The sequence below is a fragment of the Strigops habroptila genome, chromosome 1 (assembly GCF_004027225.2).
Source record: "Strigops habroptila isolate Jane chromosome 1, bStrHab1.2.pri, whole genome shotgun sequence".
In the NCBI taxonomy this organism is placed as follows: Eukaryota; Metazoa; Chordata; class Aves; order Psittaciformes; family Psittacidae; genus Strigops; species Strigops habroptila.
The window spans coordinates 108,467,310-108,488,488 of NC_044277.2; the positions used below are offsets into that span (position 1 = coordinate 108,467,310).

The 21,179-nt window shown below is 42.1% G+C and overlaps 1 protein-coding gene across 4 annotated transcripts in view; it reads right to left on the reverse strand.

Moving 5' to 3' along the window:
• ADARB2 (adenosine deaminase RNA specific B2 (inactive)) overlaps window positions 1-21,179 on the reverse strand; it is a 309,775-nt gene that overhangs the window by 17,242 nt on the left and 271,354 nt on the right. For all 4 annotated transcript variants that reach the window (XM_030497240.1, XM_030497230.1, XM_030497258.1 and 1 more), the window contains one exon: window positions 5,846-6,014. In XM_030497240.1, coding sequence (XP_030353100.1) covers window positions 5,846-6,014 — 169 coding nt within the window. The remainder of the gene's footprint in view (window positions 1-5,845; window positions 6,015-21,179) is intronic.

Sequence of the window (21,179 nt, forward strand, 5' to 3'; positions counted from 1 at the left end):
CTCTGGTCGACAGGCTAACACTAAAATAGATCTAAGAATGCCAATTTCTAACACTGACTTTTAGTCTTGCATTTTTATATGCTACATTTAAATACAGCTTAGTGTGCTTAACTCATCTTGTAAAATGTTACTTCAGACACCCACTGTTAAATCCTGAAACAGTGCCTTAAGACTGCATTACCTTTCAATACTTTGAACATTTTCTCAATAAAGATTCCTTACCATTCTCCAGTTTGTGGGCCCAAATAATCCACAAACCTTAGCCATGGGACATGAATAGACTGTCAATGTTGTAATGCAAAGTTTGGAGGTCTTTTATTACTGTTTGTGTCACTTTACAGGTGAGGTATAATTTAGATGTTCAAGGTCTTATTTAACCTCTGGGCTTAATGTCACTGTTTTGGTGAGGTATGAGGAAGTGGATGACCATTAACCTGGTGGCAAGAAAATACACAGTCTTTCAAAGGTGACCTTTTGAGAAGCAGTAGTAAGAAAACAATTTTAAGGCCAGAACTTACAAAATAAACACTGAATTCTGGCTTCTATTTGCTGTATAAAGACAGCTTTGCGAACATTGCTCCCTCTAGATCCTGCACCCTGCAAAGTACATTCCTCAAGCCTGTCCCCTGCAAGAGGACTTCTGAAAGAGGACAAGTGCCACAGCTCATGCCTTTACAAGTAAGTCTATACGCTATTATTCTGTGTAGATGCAAGTTTGATGCACAGAAGGCTGGCATCTCTCTGAAGTAAATACATTAGCTAGATATCCTGTCAGCGTGAGCCTGCCATGCTGGCCTGGCCAGCATAAGATCTCCAGTCCCTTTGCCAAGGCCTATCAAGGAAGAAGGTCTTGGGGAAAAGCAGTGCACTGCAGAACTCTGTCTCTAATGGGACCATTTGGATTGGTAGATGCTGGGAGAAATAATTTCTCTAGTTTCTCTGCATTGAAGAAGAAGGAATCCAGGTGCTGATGATGAGATGTATAAACTTGATGAGCTTAGAGCATAGAACAGGAAACATTATACAGAAGGGAGGTGGTATGCATTGTTAAAGCAGGGGCATGGTGGGCCTAGGGGATAAACCACAGTGGAAGGAGACTGGCATGAAGCTCAGTGTTCCCATGAGTCAGAGGGAAAAGCATATGGAGGGAAAGGCAGTTTCAGTACTCTGTTGCAGACTACGAATTTCCCCTACAAGTCTTATCCAGAGGATGATGGACTTGAGTAAGAGAAGTGCACAGTTCTTCCACGTTTTGTCCAGTCTTTCAGATTCTGCTGTAGGAATAAGAAGTAGACACATTTGGAAATTCTTATTTTCTATATGCATGCTTTTGAATGTGTGAATTATCGTCTGCAAATCTGGCATACACGCACACATTTTGTGTGCAGTGGGAAGCCAGCAGTGTTGTGTGGGGGAGAGGAGAGGCTCAGCACTGGGCTGGCTTTGCACAGCTGAAGACACAAACAGAGAGCTGGCATCCCTGATGCTACAGGGCACCCCTGCAGCTGGTGGGGACCTTAGCACCTCTGCTCCTCACTGGTCTGAACATTGCTGACAGTCCAAGACAGAATTTAGTGCTGAATCTTCCTAATGTTTGATTATTGGATTCAGATCCTCAAAGAGGAGCTGAACTCTAGAGATATCCTTGGTTTTTACCCAAATGTGCTTGCCTCTGTGTGTGTGTGTGCGTGCGTGCATGCCTTTGTGTGTATGTGTGCACATATGCCAGCAACTGCTGAGACTTCCATCACCAGCTGCATTAACCTTGCACTGACCTTCTAATAAGCAAAGGTATGAGCTGCTCCTGCATCCTGCCTTAGTATGAGAGAGTGAGATGAAAAGTTTAATTTGGTCCAGTATGAATGGGTTCACTGTCACAAAAAGCCTAAATTCTCTTAGGGCTATGATGTCTCTGTTGACATAAAGGTCTTAATACAGGTTATGATTTGCATCAAGAAAAAGTTAAATGACACAGATTTTTCCTCAAACAGCTGATCATTTTCAAAAGGATTTTGCTCATGATATTGCTGATTTTTCACAAGTGTATACAATGTACATTACAGAGGAAAATGAAGGTGGAAATCTCAGGTGTTAGTGCAATTAATGAACTACGGGCCTAAAGAATATGGTTTAATCCTAAAATCTATGGCACTGAGAGGCTGAACTCACTTCAATTGCACTGTGAGACTCATAGAAGTTGTGAGTGTAAAAGCTAACACTTCTTAGGGTGGGTTATTTGGGGATATACAGACCAAAACTTTAAATTTGCACATATAAATGCATGGGTTTTTAAAGCCAGAAGGAACCACGAAGATCTAGTCTGACCTCCTTTATAATGCAGTCACAGAATTTCACCTTGTAATTCTCTGCCTGAGCCAAATAACATGAGTATTCATGCCAGAAGTGTTTGTGCTTTAATTCAGTAAGGGAATAGGTATGATACCAGACTCTTTATCCTGCAATCTCAACAAAGCCACAGAGCCCAAATAATGCATACCAAACATCAAATTCTCTCAGACTTGTGGTGATAGTAATAAAAATTGCTAAATATTTTTGAATAACAAATAAATCTGATTAAACTGCTCTCTGCTTATGGCTATCCTGTGAGCTAGAAAGAGCATAAATCGTTAGATACATGATTTATAGCATATTATTCACTTTTCTGAGTAACTCTCTCTGGTTTTGGGTCTTTGATATTCTGATAGCAATGTCCTTTGCAAATAATGCAAAATGATGTATATTTTAGCAGCTACTGGCTAGGCTCTCAAGAGGAAACATTCTCTAATAGCCCAGTGCTCCTGAGGGGCTTTTACAAGCAATAAAATCCAAAGCGGACAAGCCAGATTTTTGTTATATCTTGCTTATACAAACATGAATTTCAGCTTCTGAGATCTTTTTTCTCATTGCAAGGCAAGTACAGATACTGTGCAACCAGATTCCTGCATCCTGCAGACATTTGAAGAGTCAACGGTCTATGTCGTAGAGCAAATATTTGGAGTCTGAAGTGTGGCAGAAAACCACCTACTGATCTTTTCAGAGGGGCAAGAGCAGGGAAAGGACCATCACACAGCAATGCCCTGGTCCACTGAACTCCGTTCCTGCCTGTACTTTCTATGATCAGAGGTGAAGAAAGCAGAAAACATCCCTATATGTGCTGAAAAAAAAAAAAAATCAAGTGAAGAAACCTTTGATTTCTCTCCTGTATAGGTGAGCATAATGAGGATAAAAATCGAGCACAGATTGTATTTAATGTGGTAAAGTGAAATTCTGGATAATGTTTATTGAGATGCCATACCCAAATCTCTTCTCACCACTCTTTGCCAAGCTCTACATAAAATTTACAGGAGCTAGAAATCTCCAGCAATGCTGTCACTGGTGGCCAGCCCTGCTTATTTTCTGCCGTGCAAGAGATGTTTTAAAACATTTCCTGCATTAGGGGTGCTTTGTTTTCACTAGCACGGTGGCTCCCAAACTAGAACTTTTGAACCTGAATGAAGTTATGCAACAAATACACATAATTAGGAGCCTAGTGGAAGTCAAATTGCAGAACCAGGTCTCACAATGTGACCATGAAAGAGAAGGGAAGGGAAAGGCATGACTTCCAACTGCAGCAAGCATCATAAACATCCCTACATAGCCTTGGGTACTCTCTCCAGAAGCTTTCAGACTCTTAAACATGGTATGTTCCATGGCGATGCCCCCAGCACTCTCTGGACACCATTTTCCTTTCTCAGTTTCCCTTGAGAAAGGGTATTTTTTTACATTCAATTCCATACTCTTTACTTTATCAACGTTGTATTTTTCTCCTCAAAATCCCCGTTTGGGCCCCTCTTGTCTGGTTTTCACCACTTCTAGTTACTGGAGCTGCCCACATCAGATCCATAAATCAGCTTTCCTATGGTCATTTCCCATCTCTATCCTTCCCCTTTATTAGGAATGACCATTTCCTCTTCCTTGTAATCTTCATTGGTTTCTGAATCTCTGACTTTTCTTGGTCTTTTCATCTGCTAGTTCAGCAGTTGTCCTACCTATTTCCCCTGTACCAGAGCTCTTAACCTGACCAAGGAGTCCACAGTGCTTGGAAATGTCCCAAACCTACCACCACTCCTACAAATGTTGCTTTTCCCACTCTTCTTCTCAGCCTCTTTTTTGACTGTACCTTACTGGTGAGAGTAAACATTTGCTGTTCAAGGTAGGAAATAATGATTGCTGAGGGGTTTTTGGTTTTGGTCTAGGAAAATCCCATACCTATTTGAGTTACTGTGCAAATGAATAATAAAAAAGGCAGGAATAGATAAAATATTGCAGTAATAATACCAAAGATGAGAGTTGAAAGTTTGGTTTTTATCCTGGAAAAACTTCGTGGTAGATTCTTTTTTTCATCACAGACTTCAGTGCTGTTTAGATATGTGGCAACAAGGAAAGGATTCACTGAAAATGCTTAGCAGATGTGCCTGGAGAAAACCCAACTTCTCGGACTGCGTTATAGTCAACATCCCCATCAATAGCAAATGCAGTACTGTTTGCAAAGCTGATATTTAATTCACTGGCTAATGACATTCAAAACCAGAGAGAGAGCAATATTTCCATCCTCAAACTTAAATTTGTTTAATTTTTTGAGTTCATATGAGTCTGAACATGGAAAACCCAACTGCATCTAAAAACAGCGCAGGAGATCCACTGAAAACAGGGTTTTCTGTTATCTCTTATGAATAAATGAAAATATTATAGCAGAAGTTCTTTATCCTTCATGCAAACACAACAGTTGTGATGATTGCACTTAGCAGAGGGTGGATTTTGTGAATCTGTTAGTATTTCCATTTGCTGGTTCAGTCATACATTTTTCTGACAAAATGGCAGGTTTTGCTAAGCCTACAGACTAATTTAACTTCAGTGGGTCATCCGGATCAAGCTAAGAGCAGAATTTGTGCATTTGCATTAAACAACAGCTTTATGCTTTTTTGAAAGTTTATGTTTATATTGGCCTTTAATAACTGGGCCAAATTCTTGGCTGATGTAATTTAACTGAATTCTAAGGCATGATATTCCAGTAGAGAATCTGATGATAACATTTACATTTTTATAGCTAGAATGCAATGTATTTTTAGATGTAGAGCTGCATCTGTAGCTAATGCACATAGTATATATATATAATTATGAGAATAAGTATACATGCATGTATACATGCCAATAGTATAATAAGTATGCATACAAATGCACATATTTTGTTTTCAATTTGTGGTAACCATCATTTGCTATTAGTTAATGCCCTAAATTGAGGATGGTGGATGTGTTTACTTTTTATGTGCCACCATGGAATAATTATGAAATATTTATTATATGGCAATTATTCTGCATAAATACATGTTGTATTTACAGGACAAAGCAGAAAGCCACAGTATGACATGTGAGTTCTGCAATGACATTCAAAGTAGTAGAAATATTCCTAGCAGCCTTTAGGGTACTTTATCCAATAGGATGAGGATGAGCTAAGTTTATCTGCATGATGGTTGGTTTGCAAGTTTTAGGGTAAATGAACCAATAAGAGCAGAGTGGATATACTGTATTTGAACACTGAAATTCTATTGGCAAAAATGCGGCAAAGACAGTTTATATTCTCGTCACACTGTAAAAAGCAACTAATGATCCGTGGAGAATTTGGGAAAATGTCCTATTTACATTCCATCCTATTTATATGGTCTGTTTTTGCATACAAAGGAGGTCTTTGTTTCCACAGGGTTTATCAGCACCTGCTAGTTATTCCCCACCAGTAGCCATAGTCCTCTGTGGTATCAAACTTCATTTCCACATTCAAAGAGTTTTGCCATGTATATACATCAGGTACCTGGCAATTTTGTCTGTACAGGACATGGTGATGAGCTGCTCTCCCAGCAACACGCCATCCCACGTCTGAGCAGCGTTATGACACCGGACAGGTATGGTTCCTTCTCCAGACTCAATCTTTGTTCGGAGATGCCCACGGTATTTTCTTACTATGTGCTTGCTGCTGTTCACTGGGCAAAATAAACACAAGAATGGCAATAATTAAATGTTTTTAGAAATAACTTGAGAGGCTGTGTTGATGCCATAGCTCGTATTTGCAGAACCACCTGTGGAGGTCCTTTAAATTGGATGCAAAATTAGATGAGATTACAGCCCAACAAAGCAGCCCAATGGAGAAAAGTATGTGCTCCCTAGCATGGTTGTCTTTTTCACATCAATCAAACCTTTCACACAGCACACACTGAGCTCATGTTCCCATTCACATTCCCACCTACATTTAAAAAGAAGTGCTTTGTTTTTCAAAGCAGCAGTACAATATCTTGGTTTTAACCTGTGCTTATAGGATTGACTTGTGTCAATGGGAGCTATTTGGAAAACCGCGGTTCAATGAGTGTCATCAAGACTCACCTACATGATGCAGTCCAGTCCAATAATTTAATGTGATATTCAGTGTCATTTTCTGAATATTTTCAGAACTTTTTGATTTGTTATCACAAAACATCATTGAAAATTCTCCAAAACTGAAGTTTTATACTATGGATCAAAAGCAAATCAAAACTCTCTGGTTATTTATTGCTTGCTTAAATTCCCTCTATAATGTCCCTAAAGTGAGGTACCCTCCTGCTTTGTGTCATCTTTTATAAAATTGCCATCCATCACTGATACTATCTATCTGAGTGCTAGGCAGCTGCCTTTGGGGTGGTGCAGGGCAAGCAGCTAACACACTTGTGCTGTGCTGCAATAAACTGAAGAGAGTCCTGCAGACATGCAGTAGGTGCAGAAGATAACGACATACTTTGCCTTCATTTTTATGAAAAGAGTAAAACTGAAGTTCATTATCAAAATGATAATGAACTCTTACCCTCCTTATACTGTTACTTTACCCCTGGGTATTTTGGTTGTAAAAGAACAGCAAGGAAGCGCAAGGAAATCCTCTGGGCCTGCTCACTGTCGTACAGTCAGAGGGTTTCACTGGAAGACACCTCCATGAAGAAGACCTTTCACAGTTTCTCTCTAGTGCAAAGGAAGATAATGAAAGACAGTACACTATGGCCTTTGCTTTCAGGGAAAAGTTGTGATGCTTCTAGAGACATGAGGCTTTTGCCCGTATTTCCAACTGTCCAACTGTATTTTTCAATGGCCTGCCCCTCAGCTGGACCAGAAAGCTTTTGCCTGTGAAGGTGATGCTCCTCAGTCCTCAGAGGGCTATGGGTCTGCCTGGTTCTGGCACTAAACAACACTGGGGTGTCACACGCTGTAGGACTGCTTGAACCTCTGGCCATGAGCAGCTGGCTCTGTGCATCCTCCTCAGCCACCCGCTCTCTCCCTCCATCATCTCTTTACCGTCCTTGCTTTCTACGACTGCTGTCTGTGCTGCGAGCTCTTGCGGAAGCAATTGATGGACTTTGGCTGCTGCCGATGGATGGTTTACAAAAAGCGGATGGAAAAATAAATCGCTTCAGCCCTTTGGGATTAGCAGAAGCAATGAACACAAGTAGAACAGCAGAGTCAGCTGTGACCAGCCAGCAGACAGGTGGCTGAGCCCCCACCAACCATTGCCTCTTCACTTCCTTCCTGCTTTTTTAAAATTTAAGCTGGGGATATGTGTGCCAGCCCCAGGCTGGACCAGGTATCACTTGGATTGGTTGGCCATGGCCAAAAACGATTCCCACCCAAACCCAGGCTCCATCATATCTGAAATATTTGCAAGTCATAGAATCGTAGAATAGTTTGGGTTGGAAAGAACCTTAAGATCATCTAGTTCCAACCTCCCTGCCATGGGCAGGGACAACTTCCACTATAGCCCGTTGCTCAAGGCCCTGTAAAAGGATGCTGGAGAGGGCCTATTCATCATGGACTGTGGTGATAGGACAAGGGGTGATGGGTTTAAACTTAAATAGGGGAAGTTCAGGTTAGATGATATAAGGAAGAAGTTCTTCACTGTGAGGGTGGTGAGGCACTGGAACAGGTTGCCCGGAGAAGTGGTAAATGCTCCATCCCTAGCAGTGCCAGGTTGGACAGAGCCTTGAAATACTGTAGGGTTTGTTTGTGCTGTCACAGGATCTGAGTTTGGGGAAGAGCAGTTATTGCACTGCCATCCCCATCAGCACCTGTGTCCAGGGCTCCTTTTGCCCAATTGTCACAGAGCACCTCGCAAACTGAGACACTGCAGTAACCACCAGGTTTAGAGTACCATGGTTTCTCAAACTTCAGTTCTGAGGGGAACTGGGAAAAGCCAACGGACAAATACAAAATTCAGTAAGAAAAAATGCCAAAGTCTCAGAAATGTCTCAGATCCGTCTTCTCCCAAATTGCTGGCCTTTGCCAAGACTACCAAGAAGCCATTTTTGTGGCCACATGCTGATCCTTTGCATATCCCCCTTGTCTGGGACGCCTCCCGCAGTATTGTTCAGAGGATGATCTTTGGATGGGATTAGCTGTCTGGGAACTGATCCATATTTTTCTTGGGACTCAGTGGGGAAACTAATTTTTTAAAAACTTCAAGCAGTGTTGAGCAGCATTTTTCATTATTAAACCATGGAGTTGTGGGGAAAGTACCATGAAATTTGGACAACAAAAGGAGAAAGTGATCACTTCTGCTTAGCAAACACATCTAGCTGAGCAACAGTGAGAAATGTATAGCAAAACCACTGTGCCTTAGTCTGCATGCACTGAGAACTGATGGCATGGCAGAGCTAGACCTCTGCCAGGGAAGCAGTGAATAGTGACTCAAGAGACTGTTGCTGCTTTAGCTGGTAGAAAGTGTGACTTGAAGCAAATCAGTTCTCTTTTCCTTAGCTTTCCCACAGGTATAATGAAGATAATGATGCATCCTTCTGCAAATTCATTTAAAGGTACTGCTCAGAAATTATTTATGAAACACAGATGCTATCCTTTCAATAAAGACCTACCACAGGAGCCCACCTGGTGGAAATCCCCCAGGACACAATGAATTTTTAGTGTTTCTTTCTCCATCTTTTTTTTTTAGAAAAATATTTTCTCTTGCTACACCTTTCTCTCCCCATTTCCCATCTCCCTCTCCATTCCTCTTACTTTCTCAGCTCCCACTCTGACCTTCCCCTGAAGGTGCACTGGTCTCCTAGATTACTCTCTTCTTCAGGCAGTTCACCATGTTGATACGCTTACATTTTGCATACATGCAAAGGGACAGGTAACTGCTAGGGAATTTTAGCCTGCATGAAAAGAAGAGCAACCCATCATTTATGTGACTTTGATTTCCCTAGGTAAATATTACCTAGTGAGGGGCAAAGCAACCTGCAATGTGCTGACAGAGATAAGGAGCCATTTCAGGGGAAGAAAAAGCAGCAGCCTCACTAACAACTGTTGAGCTCTTGAGGAATTTAAAGCATAATATGGGGGGAGAGGGATCCAAAAACAGTTCTTTGAGTTTGCGGAGTCTGCTTATTTGATTTTTCATTTGCCTATTTGATCTTCTCAGTTTCCCACGGACCAAAGGAAGAACAAAGGCCAAAGTACTCCGTGTCTGGCTGTTATTACAGTATCTCAGCCCTGGCCGGCAAGTACGAGAAACTGAATAATGAAGTTTTAAAAGCACTTAGGAAGTGTGTGCAAGTGCACAGATCATCTCAGGTTCCAAATGCTCGTATTAACTCAGCCCACGTGTCAAACTTTGCTCCCTGTAATGCATGCTCTGCCCAGGGTGCAGCCAAGCAGACGGCATTAGCTGATAGGATTCAGGCAGCTGTGGCCAGTGTACGCTCACCCTGGGATACACTTCCACAGCGCTGATAAGCGGTTTTAACTGCTCAACTGCTATTAAATTCAACAGATAGGGTGTGACTAAAACCCTGTGCTGTACTGCCTGTGTCAGGCTGCTCACATTGCTGGGATAGCTGGTATACAGGCTCCAAAAGATGATCTGTAGCATTTATATAAAATACTAATAACCCAAAGCTGTGAACACTTTCAGATTGCCAATAATTAAATAATCCAGATCCGCAATTGGAACACACTTAGTTCTTTTTTTGTATATCATTAAGTAGCACAAGAAGATATAAATATTGAACAGAGAAAAAGATGAGGCTGTGTGTTTTGCACTGAAGCTTCAGACAGACTCTAGCACATAAGCTGCTTGCCAGCAGTAAAAAATGCAGTCCACTTGCTGGCACAGCTTGCTACAGATCATTTTAAAGCAGTCTCAGAAACATATTTATTTATGCAACTTAGACTCACAAACTGCAGCCTACTCCTGTTCTGCTGTTCAGTATGATCAAAGCATCAGTGACTATAAGCATTTCTGATCTTTGCTGTGCTGGTGCTCCAACTGCTTAATCTCAACTAATTGCAGGGGAGAAGGCGTCTGAGGATGCCACTTCAACCAGAACAAAATGTCAATTCAAACCGGAATTGGAAAGGACAAATTTAAAAATCATTTGGAGTGGATTTATGATGTGTGATACACTCAGATGTGGAAATTACTCCTGAGAATTCCTAAGATAAAAAGGTGCTGGATTATTAATTATTGGATTAGAAATTTACATAGGTGCCTTGCATTTAAAATCAGTGAAACCTACTGATTTCAAGGGTCACCCCTTATTTTTATATTTTCTCCAGGACCAGTTTTGGCTTAAATGGTAATGAAAAAAGCTGCTCCATATTTATTATTTAGTTAAAGGGTGAAGAGGAAATGGATGGTGATTAAACAGAATCATACAACTAAGGCTCTGTCTGAAATTTTGCATGACTGCCTCAGAGGTTCATTTTCTATTTCCCTGCTTCAGTAGATGCTGTTCTCTCCTCATGAAGGAAGAAATAAAACAGCCTTTCTTGCGTTTTTTTCAGTGCTGGACCTTCCGTTCATCAGCATGGTTTATAAAGCTTCCTTAAAGCAGTTTGAAACAAAGGGGTGGACAGAGGAGTTGTTAACATTGGACTTCCTCTGTATTTTGATGGTTATTAGAGATACACTTTCCTAGAGCAGATGTTGAATAAATGTACAGTATTACTATTTCTGGAAGTGTTGAAGTGAGCATCGTGGCACACTGAATGCTTTGGATATGTGTCCTTTGCTAGGTAAGGTGGTTGACCAGATAAGGCTCTGCTGTGCTGTGCTTTAGTGACCAGCAGAGGCTAAAATGCAATGGGCCAGCTTTTGAAAGCAAGAAACTTCAGGGAAATTCTGAAAGAAGTTTGGATTTAGGAAAAAAGAATAGGTCCCCTGTCAACGTGAAAAGCTGAAACTGAGAGTAGGATTCATCAAACCAAGGGCTAGGCTGGTAAAAGCAGTGGTCTTGTCTGAATGCCTATGGAGCCACATCTGCAGTGAGTGCAGAGATGAATCCTTCCCAGGAGGGAACACAAGCACCTGGCTTGCATGGGTGAAAAGTACAGATCTGTGGTTTGGATCATACAATTAAGCCCTATATAACAAATATAAATTCTGAATGTATACTGCATCTGTGAATGTTACAAAACCTAGAACACCTGTAATTTGTGGAACCGAAATGAACATTTGAAATTGAACTTTATCTTTTGCCTCCTCCCTGCATCTTTCCTGGTTGAAATCCTGACTTTGGACAGCAATCAGGTATGTCTTGACCTGATAAAAGATGTTACCTTTGGTGTGTTATGCTTTCTCCTCTTCATTAACCTTCCAAATACATTTTTCAGTCTTTCTACTTTTTCCATAATTTTTCATCTACCAATATTTTCAAGTGATGTACAGACAAGGTTTGAAAGGAAAGGCAATTTGCCTATTCATAGGTTATCAATATGTGGCATTTAATCCAGAAGAATCAGTGATGAGAAATCCAAAAGAACAAAACGGAAATGATTGCATTATTTGTCCTTATCTGTTTAATGCACATATTAATTAAAATATGATTTTTGATTTGAGCTGTGGTGTTAGAGGCAGTAATTGTAGGAAGGGTGTAAGAATGGTACTCTGTCATATTAAAGTACACTACCGAGTATTTTAATGAAAACTCTTCATTTTGGTCTACTAAAATGCCTCCATATATGATCATTGATGGGCAAAATTTCATCTGTTCAAGTGGTGAGGCACTTTTACAAAGATTTTTCATTATTTTTGTAGAATAACATGAAATGTGTTGAAAACTCATCCTAGGGAAAGGTTCTAGAATACTTTCATGAAACGAACTGCTATAGCAGAGAATGGCGCTCTAACACATGAAACCCATTTTGTCATCAGACTAACTTCTAAGTAAAACCTGGTGCCTCAGAAAGCTTTAATCCCTTGGGACAAAAATAATAATAAGAAATACTTGAGAAATAGATTAAAGTATATAACAAACTGGTTTTCTGTAATGTCTGCCTGTTGAGGAACCCCTGGGCTCAAAATGTGAGTAACTAATTAAAATTTTTTTTTTAAATAATTTGTCGACAACAATGTCAGGCATCGTTTCCTCTGAGAGTTATAAATAACTGTTCCAGGCAAGGAGGAATGAGTAGCACTGGGTCAGGCGTGGAGGAGATCCTTCATGCCACCTACAAACCCAGACTGCAGACTCCAGCCTGCTCTGGAGTAGAAATGCATTAGTATGTTGAAGCCAAAAGCACAAGACTTACCAGTGGAATGAAGATTCTGTGCATGTGGCAATCAAGGAAAGCACAACTCAAACACTTCAAGATTATTATTTTTAATTACTAATTGCTCCTCTCATATCAGATGTGCAACACCCTTGCTTTGGAAGTGCAGCTGCTCCCGCAGAGCAGTGTTAGAGACCTGGCAAAGGGCTGTGCTGGTGTTGTGAACTCCAGTGACAGAGAAAACTTCTGCCTCTGAAGCCTTCATGAGCCTTGTCCAGCCACAGAGGCACATTAGCTGGTCTCCGGCAATGATTAGCTCATCTTTCACTGTGTGGGGAGCTGCTGCTGTTGCCCAGCTCAGCGGCTGAGCAAAGCCAGGGCAGGGCAGTGGCTGGAGGCTACATGCGGAGAGTGGGATGCTGCATCAGACGGAAACCAGCGGGGGCCAGTTGATCACCTATGTCCTAAGCTGTGCATCATTGTATCTTCTTCCTTTATTATCTTTTTTTAATAAAAAATGTTTTCTCTTAAAGCAAGGCTTTATCTTTTAAATATGCTTTGTGTGAAGAATTGTCAGCATCACTGGAATTGCCCATTTGGTGCCACTTCTCTCCCTCAGCATGTTTTAATCAAAAAGTTTACGCAAACATAAAGGGAACGTGTTATTCATCACAACCTTCTTCCTTTTATCAATGAAACAGCATAAATAACATGCTGTTATTCATGTGGCTTTGGGATTTTTGTTGCTGTTTAGAAATTGAAATCTTCAACAGTGATATAAGAAAAATGTTGTGAAAGAAGTCAGCAAAATATGAAAACAGAAAATGAACCCCATGAGACAGAAACAGCAGCAATCTGTCAACAACATGGACAGATATTCAGCCCTCCCTGTGGTTGGTACGAGCCTAGCGAGGCTGTGGTTCCTGCTGTATTACAGACATACTCTGGTTCAACTTCAGCTTCTGGATCTGTAGATGGAAATCACTGAGTAAATTCTTACAGTCTCTGGCTGGAGAAATTCAATCTAGATCATCAGGAAGTGGCCCCTGTTGGCATTAAAAATCTATGGATTGTAGTTACCAAATCATTCTGAATAATGTTAGAATAGTGCTTTCCATTTTCATATCCTACTCTGGCCGTTAATTACCCTTCGTCAGAGCTGTGACAGCTGGATACCTTTTATTGCCATTTTACAGGTATGGAAAAAGAAATTACCAAGGTGCTCAAGGCTAGATAGAGAAGCTAGCTAACAGGGCCGTGGTTAGGATTAAATTGTTTGTTACTCAAGCAGCTGTCTTCAGATTTCTCTCTTCATAAGACTCCAAGAAGTTCCCAGGAGTTAAGGACTTTCAAAAGTCCCACAAAGATCTTAACTGGGTCTGGAGTTGCCTGACAAGCTTTATGAAACTCAGGTCATGAGGTTTACCTGTGACTCCCACTCAGTGGAAGGGTAAATGAGACCAAATTAGATCAAAGTGGGTGTAGTTTTTCCCACAGAGATTTTTCCCAATTATGGTTTGATCTTTTCCACCCAAAATACATGCTGTAATTAGGTGCATATCTCCAGCAGGCTGTTGGATGTTGTGGGTGGAACTGGGGAAGCGGTTTCCAGGATCATGCAGTCTCTTTGTCCCTGAGGACCTCGGAGAATATTAGACACCTTTATTCCTTGGGCTGGACAAATTCAGGGATAACCAGCTTTTCTTGGTCAAATTTTCTACTAGTATTCTGGAAGCTTCTCAGACATGGCCTTTTGCTGATTAATGTAGCCTTTTTATCACATCTGAACATTGCATCCAAATGCAGTGTTTTACAAAGTGGCAAAACCCATAACAAAGCAGAATCAATAAATACAGTGCAATGCCCTTTGGGGATTCAAGCATTCTGTTAAAATTAGGATCTGATTATAGCTGTGGAAACCTGTTTTCCTGAATCCTAACAAACACATTTTGCTTTACATGAAAGCTTTTCAAAGCTGCGGTCAATGCTTGCTTTGAGCAATCCATAGATTCCAGCATATTCTTTCTCTTTTCCCAGATGGACACACATTGCGCTGACACATCCTTCTAAAAAATCTTATTTTCCACTTTAAAACTCTCCCTGAAACAACAAAACCCAAATAAGCAAAAGCAGCCAAGAATATCATGAGAGGGAATTGGGACATTTTCAGTGCATTGTCAAAGCCAAGGAGTTTTCTCATGAAACTCTGTTCTGACACAGTTTTATAACAGAGAACAAATAAAGGGAGCTGTCTAGCTCCACTGATAGTGTATTCACTGAAGCTCTGATCCAGGATTTGGGAAATACAGGTTCAAGTTTTTTCTTTGAGTCTAAGTGGCCTTGAATGAAAAAGCTCACCTTGAACTAGGCCTGGAAAGAAATTAAATAGTTTTTTTCTCTACTCCTTGTTACTGCGCTGCTGACCAGGAGACATGAAAAATAGAGGGTGCAATCCCAATTCCACATAACTATGTTATGTAAAAAATCTGCCTGACAAGTTTTGATTTCTTTCCAGCCAGTCAGTACTTCGGGCCTGAAAGTTGTCCATGAAGTGAAGCAGTTATTCACCAGCCAGCTTTAGAAAAACTCCACTAAAATCCTAACTCTCCAGGCTGGTGGAGATTACTAATGAAAGATGAAGCAATAGCAAACTTTCACAGGTTGATTAATTGGCACTGAAAGCTTTAGGACTTCCAATGTAGCTAAACAAAAGCCTCTTTCAGACGTGCATTCTGGGGTCTAGCATGATAATACCAACAATAAAACAACAAGTGCTTTCACAACTCTTCCAAGCCTGGATGTCACTGTTTTCTCTGTCCAGGGTGCTAGAGCTGACCCTAGGCAAAAGGTTTAGCATGGCTGTGCAGGGCATTGGACCTCTCCTTTGGATTACCAAAAGTGAAAGGACTTCCAGTGGCCAGAACACAAGGACCACATATTTGCAGACCCTCTGGCACTGCTGCTACCTGAGCAACGGGTCCGTCTGAGCATGGAGATGTAACAGCTACTGCTTCTGCAGCTTCTCCTTCAGGTGGCATCAGAGGGGCTGCAGGGTTCACAGCAAAGGGCTTGGGCCGGACCTCATCTCTACTCGTTCAGGTCCCCCCAACAAGAGTCTTTCTTCACCATTCCCCTGCAGCTCTGGGCGAGCAGAGAGAGTAGGAGATGCTGGGGGAGGAAAAGCTTCTTGCAGCACTGGAAATGGTTCGAACCAGTGCCTGCAGGCCCTGTTGTGGGTGCACTGGAAGAAGGAGAGGGGATCCACTCATTCCAAAGCTTTCCAGAGTCTCCCCACCCCTCACAGGCTTCATGTTGCTGTCTCTTGCCCATTCCTCCATCAAAGCTGAACACCACAGACTCCCTCCCCTCCAGAACTTTCCCATTCTCACTGTGGCTCTCCTGTCCGGTGTCCCACTGATCTCTCTCAGCCACGTTTCTCCTGAAATCCCTTTGCCCACCTTCCCCAGAAGAAGGTGGCTCACTTACAGTCCCAGCATGGAGTTATGTTGGATGCTGGGAAGAAATCTTTGAACTGGCTACATGCAGCACCACCTCCACACCTGGGAAGCCCTGAGCTAAACCAGACCACTGCTCAGACTTGCAGTGAGCAGGTGGAGAGAGGACCACTACACCTGGGCTGGGCTCTGTTGTCATCTTTGCCTTTGTCAACTGGCCAGGAGGGTGGTGTGTGTAAGTGATGGACAGAATTAACCAGAGGGGACAGTCCTGTGACCATGCTTTCCATATCAAGTCAACTTGAGTGAAAGCAGCACTCTGCAATAGCACTTCAGCAGCCTGGGAGGATTGAGTTAGAAAAAGGGCTAACAGACCTGAATAGGCATCTACGCTCCTTGACAGACCAGCTTCTAGTTAACTGTAGAAAATCTTTGTATTATTTCCTCTGTATTTACCTTGGTAAATTGAGGCTGTGTCCACAGCAAAAGCAGGAAAGGACCATTACTTCAACACGACTTTATCTCAACAGAGGCTGACAAAGGGTGCTGTGCACACACCCTGAACCCAAATCTTTTGGATCCATCCCAGTCCAGTCTTAATGAAGTGAAAGGACAATTTCCCCTCCCTTTCTTTAATAACCAGTTCCCTAGCCCCTGAAGTAATCCAACAAGCTTCATGCTATGCCTGCGACTTCCGCAGCATCCTTTACATGACAAAGCAATCTGGGCTGACCACAGTAATTCATCCAGTGCTAGGATTATTTCTCCCGAGGCAGTGTTCAGTGCTACAGCCTACAGTGTTGCATGATTTTTTTTCTTTTGTGTTACTTCTGGGCATGGTTCTCTATGATAATTTTATTCTGAGATCCCCCAAGGTATTGTTTTGCTCAGCCATATGAAAAATAGGAAAATAATGCACCTTCATCCCAGTTCCACAGACGGGCCATTCATCAGCATAAAATCAACTTTACAGCCTAGGAGGAAGCTGGTCCATGCACTGAATAGCTACGAATTTCCAATATGGTTTCCCAAGCTGCAGCAGGCCAGCAGCTGTGATGGAGCGATATGATACCTGGGAGCACTTGTACAATGAAAACAAATAATAATGCTCAAGCCCAAGGGATGACCTATGGTTACCCTCAATTTTTGTAACAGGGGCAGTATATCAATTTGTTAGGACCTGCATTTTCTTGTAGTTACAGATATCTAATTTCTTTTCAGATCACTGAGTTCTTTACATTGGTTCTTCTTGAAATGCTTTCCCCCATACCATCTACCCACGAGAACAGAATTTGTCCATTTAAACAAAACATGGGATTGGCAGAAGGAAGGCAGAGATTTCTTCCCTTGCACATCCAATAACATTCACCACACCCAATGCTTTCAGGAGCTATTCTAGTCCAGCTGCTGCCGTAAGCATCCTCATTGTATTTCCATCCTGGTACCTGTCTGCAGGACCCTGAATGAAGAGCTCTGGGGTTCACAGTCTCCTGCCAGTTGCAGGAGATCATTTGTGTCCATCTCTTGGACATGGACAGGCTCCTTAGACAGCCTCTAAATTTGGCCCTCTCCAGCCAGTCTGCTCAGGATATGACTTTCAGGGACTGATCTGGAGATCATATACTGATTCAATCTGGGACAGCCCCAGCTAAACAAAGAGGGCTGAGTCTCCAGTGTGGGCAGGGCCACCCTTTGAGACAGCCCCAGATTTGGGAGTTATCAGAGAGCATTTTAGCTGAGAACGGGATGTAAAATCCAGCAGCCAGACTCACAAGCAGGCAAAGCACAGGTTCACACAGTAAAAGCACACTTGAAGCAGAGAGCACAAACTTGTCTTTCTGGATACTATTCGGTTCCCCAACTTCTCTGAAAACGGTAGTGCACATCTTCTCCCCATCACATCACCTACCAAAGCAATGATCCAGCTCACGTGGTTGCAAGTGGATCCTGTTTATATGAAAGCGCTGTCAAATGTGTGTGCATGAGAGCTTCAGCACAGCTGTAGGTTAATAGACAAGCAGGAGGAAGACCCCATGTGGAGCAGATGCAATGGTGTGTTTCAGACCTAAAGGGAGCGTGGGATAAAACAGGAGCTGGGCTATCAAGGAGTCAATGGTACAAGGCAATACAGCATGTTAGCAAGAGATAGAAAAGCAGCCCAGGGGAGAAGAATGGGGACAAACCCTGGGGCAGATTCTGTTTGTCTCTTTGGCAATCCATGTAGTGAAAAAGAGAGCATCTCTAGAAGAAATATGGACAATAAGGCAAAATCCTGCCAGGGAAGGAGGAGTGCGGAAGTGGAGGATTTATTAACTCAATTTTTTAAGCACTTCATTTTGCTTTTCAAGAGACTCTGTAAAAAAGTGCCAATGAGTCAAGAAGCCCTAAATTAGCCAGGAAAGCACTTTAGCAAAGCAAGGACTTGATTACAACATGGTTTTCCCTAGATTCAGAAGGTGTAAACCACAGAACAAACACTGCAGGGCTAGCTGCCCCATGGCTCTACCTCATGAGCTGGAGCATGCATGCTGTGATGGAGAAACATCAGCCCCCTTAAAACCTTCAGGAAAGTCCTGTTAACTTGGTACTGTGATACTGCCCTCAGGAGAAGTCAGAAATCCAGGCATGCTTTGCTTGGATGTACACAAAGGGAGAAGGTACTAGAAAAGGAGATGTTGTACCAGGCTCCTTGACCTACTGAACTGAAGCAGGGACAGAAGGTGAGCATGTAAAGGAGCAATTAGAGTTTTGAGGACACTGGGAACATTCTGCCTCTTCACTATACAGTTGTGAGGACGTGGGAACATTCTGCCTCTTCACCATATAGCTGTGCTACAACCTTGTGGGTGACCTTGGAAAATGACTAAAAGAGTCTTGGGAAAGAGACTGGCTGGAGAGAATGAGCCAGAACCCATAAGAACTCTCACAACCATCTGAAACCCCTCTAACATTTCCCGGCCTCCTATTTTTGCAACACCACTGACCCTCGCTGGCCTCCTCTCTTGCTGTCACATGCTCCTGCTCCTCTCCTTTCAGCCTCCTCTACGCTCTTGGATTGTACCTACCTGCCTGTCCTAAAGCTCCAACTTCACTTGAACCCCCCCCCTGCAATGAGCTCTTCCAACCTTCTGCCCTATAGGCACCAAGAAAGAGTTAGAAAACCCTTCCATGTTCAAAGCAGCCCTGATCTAGCTGGATTTTGCCTCTCCTTTAGAGCTGCCTAAGGATGTATCAACAAACGAGCCAGCTCATCCCTGATCCAAGAAGGCCACCATTGCAAATCAAAGTGAGATTTTATAGTTTTGTCCCTAACCTCTTACTTTCCTCATGAACCTGGCCTGGCTGTGGGCTCCCTGGACTGCTCCTCTGCATTGCAGCTGTTCACATGAACCATGGTAAGGTCAGACTTTTACACATGCCGCTAACTTCGTACCCTGCACTATCCACTAAGAAGTAAACTGGGTTTCAAGTGCATGCTAGCTTATCTCCCTTAACAGAACAAGGCTCATAAGAAGGAAATGTGAGGCCTCCCTGAGGGTGCTGGGGAGACACGGTGGATAATAGGAAATTTTTGGAAGGAGATTTGAGAAGTGGATTTTACTCACTCCCTATATTGATAAAGGCTTATCATATTCCTTTGCAAAACCAGAAACCACATGGCGAGACACTGTTTTTAAATGTTAATGCATCTTTAGAGAATAATCAGTAACGTTTGATGGCTTGCACTAGCTCTAGGAGAGGCTTCTTTGTTGTTTGAGAAATGAAACAGCATTCATCTGGAGTTTCTTGTCATTACTGGATGAAAGAAAGGTTATTTCTTTGGTAAAGAAAAAAAAGAAAAAAGAAGATCTGAATGATAAACATTATAAAATACTTATCTTCCCAGATGTCTCTGGGATAATGTAAGCTGAAAGGAAATGCTTATCTCGCTGAAGGACAGCTCTTGGCAACATGGCTTTTTACACCGTGCTAAATTATTTTAAGAGCACAGGACAAAGGTAGAGGGATCTGCCTAAAAGAGTGAATTGCAAACCAGATGTAGTGCCCCTTCAAGCCCTTCTACTGAATCACTGTATAAGCTTGGTTAAGCCACACAGCCATTTCTGGTGTAATAACCAATGTGAAAGGGATTTATGTGACTAACTATAAGTTTACTGTATGTGTCAGGTGTTGCTTGATTATATATTTTTAAACACAGCTTCCTGTACATACTGTTATGTAAAGAAGCATTCCCTCATTACCTGGCAGATATACGTGCTTTCTGAAGCAATCCATGAGCCAAGCACAGTTCACCTCCAGAGCTGGGTTCATATCAATAGACAGCGCTGGCTGTTAGCTGCCCAAAGCACCTGCTTCCTGATTCATGGATGTAGAATCCACCCTGGACAGCTTTTGGTTGTTCTTGAGAATGGACCACATTTTAAAAATAATTAGAGATTTTGGTGTTTCCACTTCAGATGTCAGGTAAGGGGTGCCTCAGGCAGCCTGCCTTCTGGAAAACATGAGCGCCTTTAACCAAATATAAAGCCTTTTTAGATACTCTTTAATACACACATAAAGTCGGAGGCCAAAAATCTCTTTGGTTTCAATATTCTTCGGCACTTTTTTATTTTTGTTTTTAAGATGATATGTGTCCCTATTTTGCTACCTGGAATTTGACAATTTGCTGTTTGCCTTTTAAACACTTACTTGCTTTTCTTCATTTTATAAACTCTGCTGACAGAATGTAGAAATCATGCCAGGTAAGGAAGTATATTTCCTTCCTGATTAGGTGCATTCTGCTTTCTTTCCCCAGCAAGTTGCTGTTTCACCCATGACAAAAAGGTTCCAGTCTGGAGAGAATAATACCTAATCATTAATAAATAACTTGTACAAATAAGAACCAGGAGTGAACCTACTGTCTGATAGATTTGCTTGTGAGGAAGTTAGGTTGTTGTGTGACCTTGGATGATTAATTTTGCATTCCTGTGTCTATGCTTCCTCTTTCATCCATTCTTCTGTCTTGCCTGCTTCACATTCAAGATAGTCAGGGCAAGGACTATTTCTCATTACACGTACATTTAGCACCCAGCACTATGGCTATTACAGCACTGTAAAATGCATGTATGAGAAGCAATACCTAGAGGCAGAGATAAGAGTGCAACCTTGTCCATCGTGCATTGGATCATGGGGTGACAGGCACGTGTGATA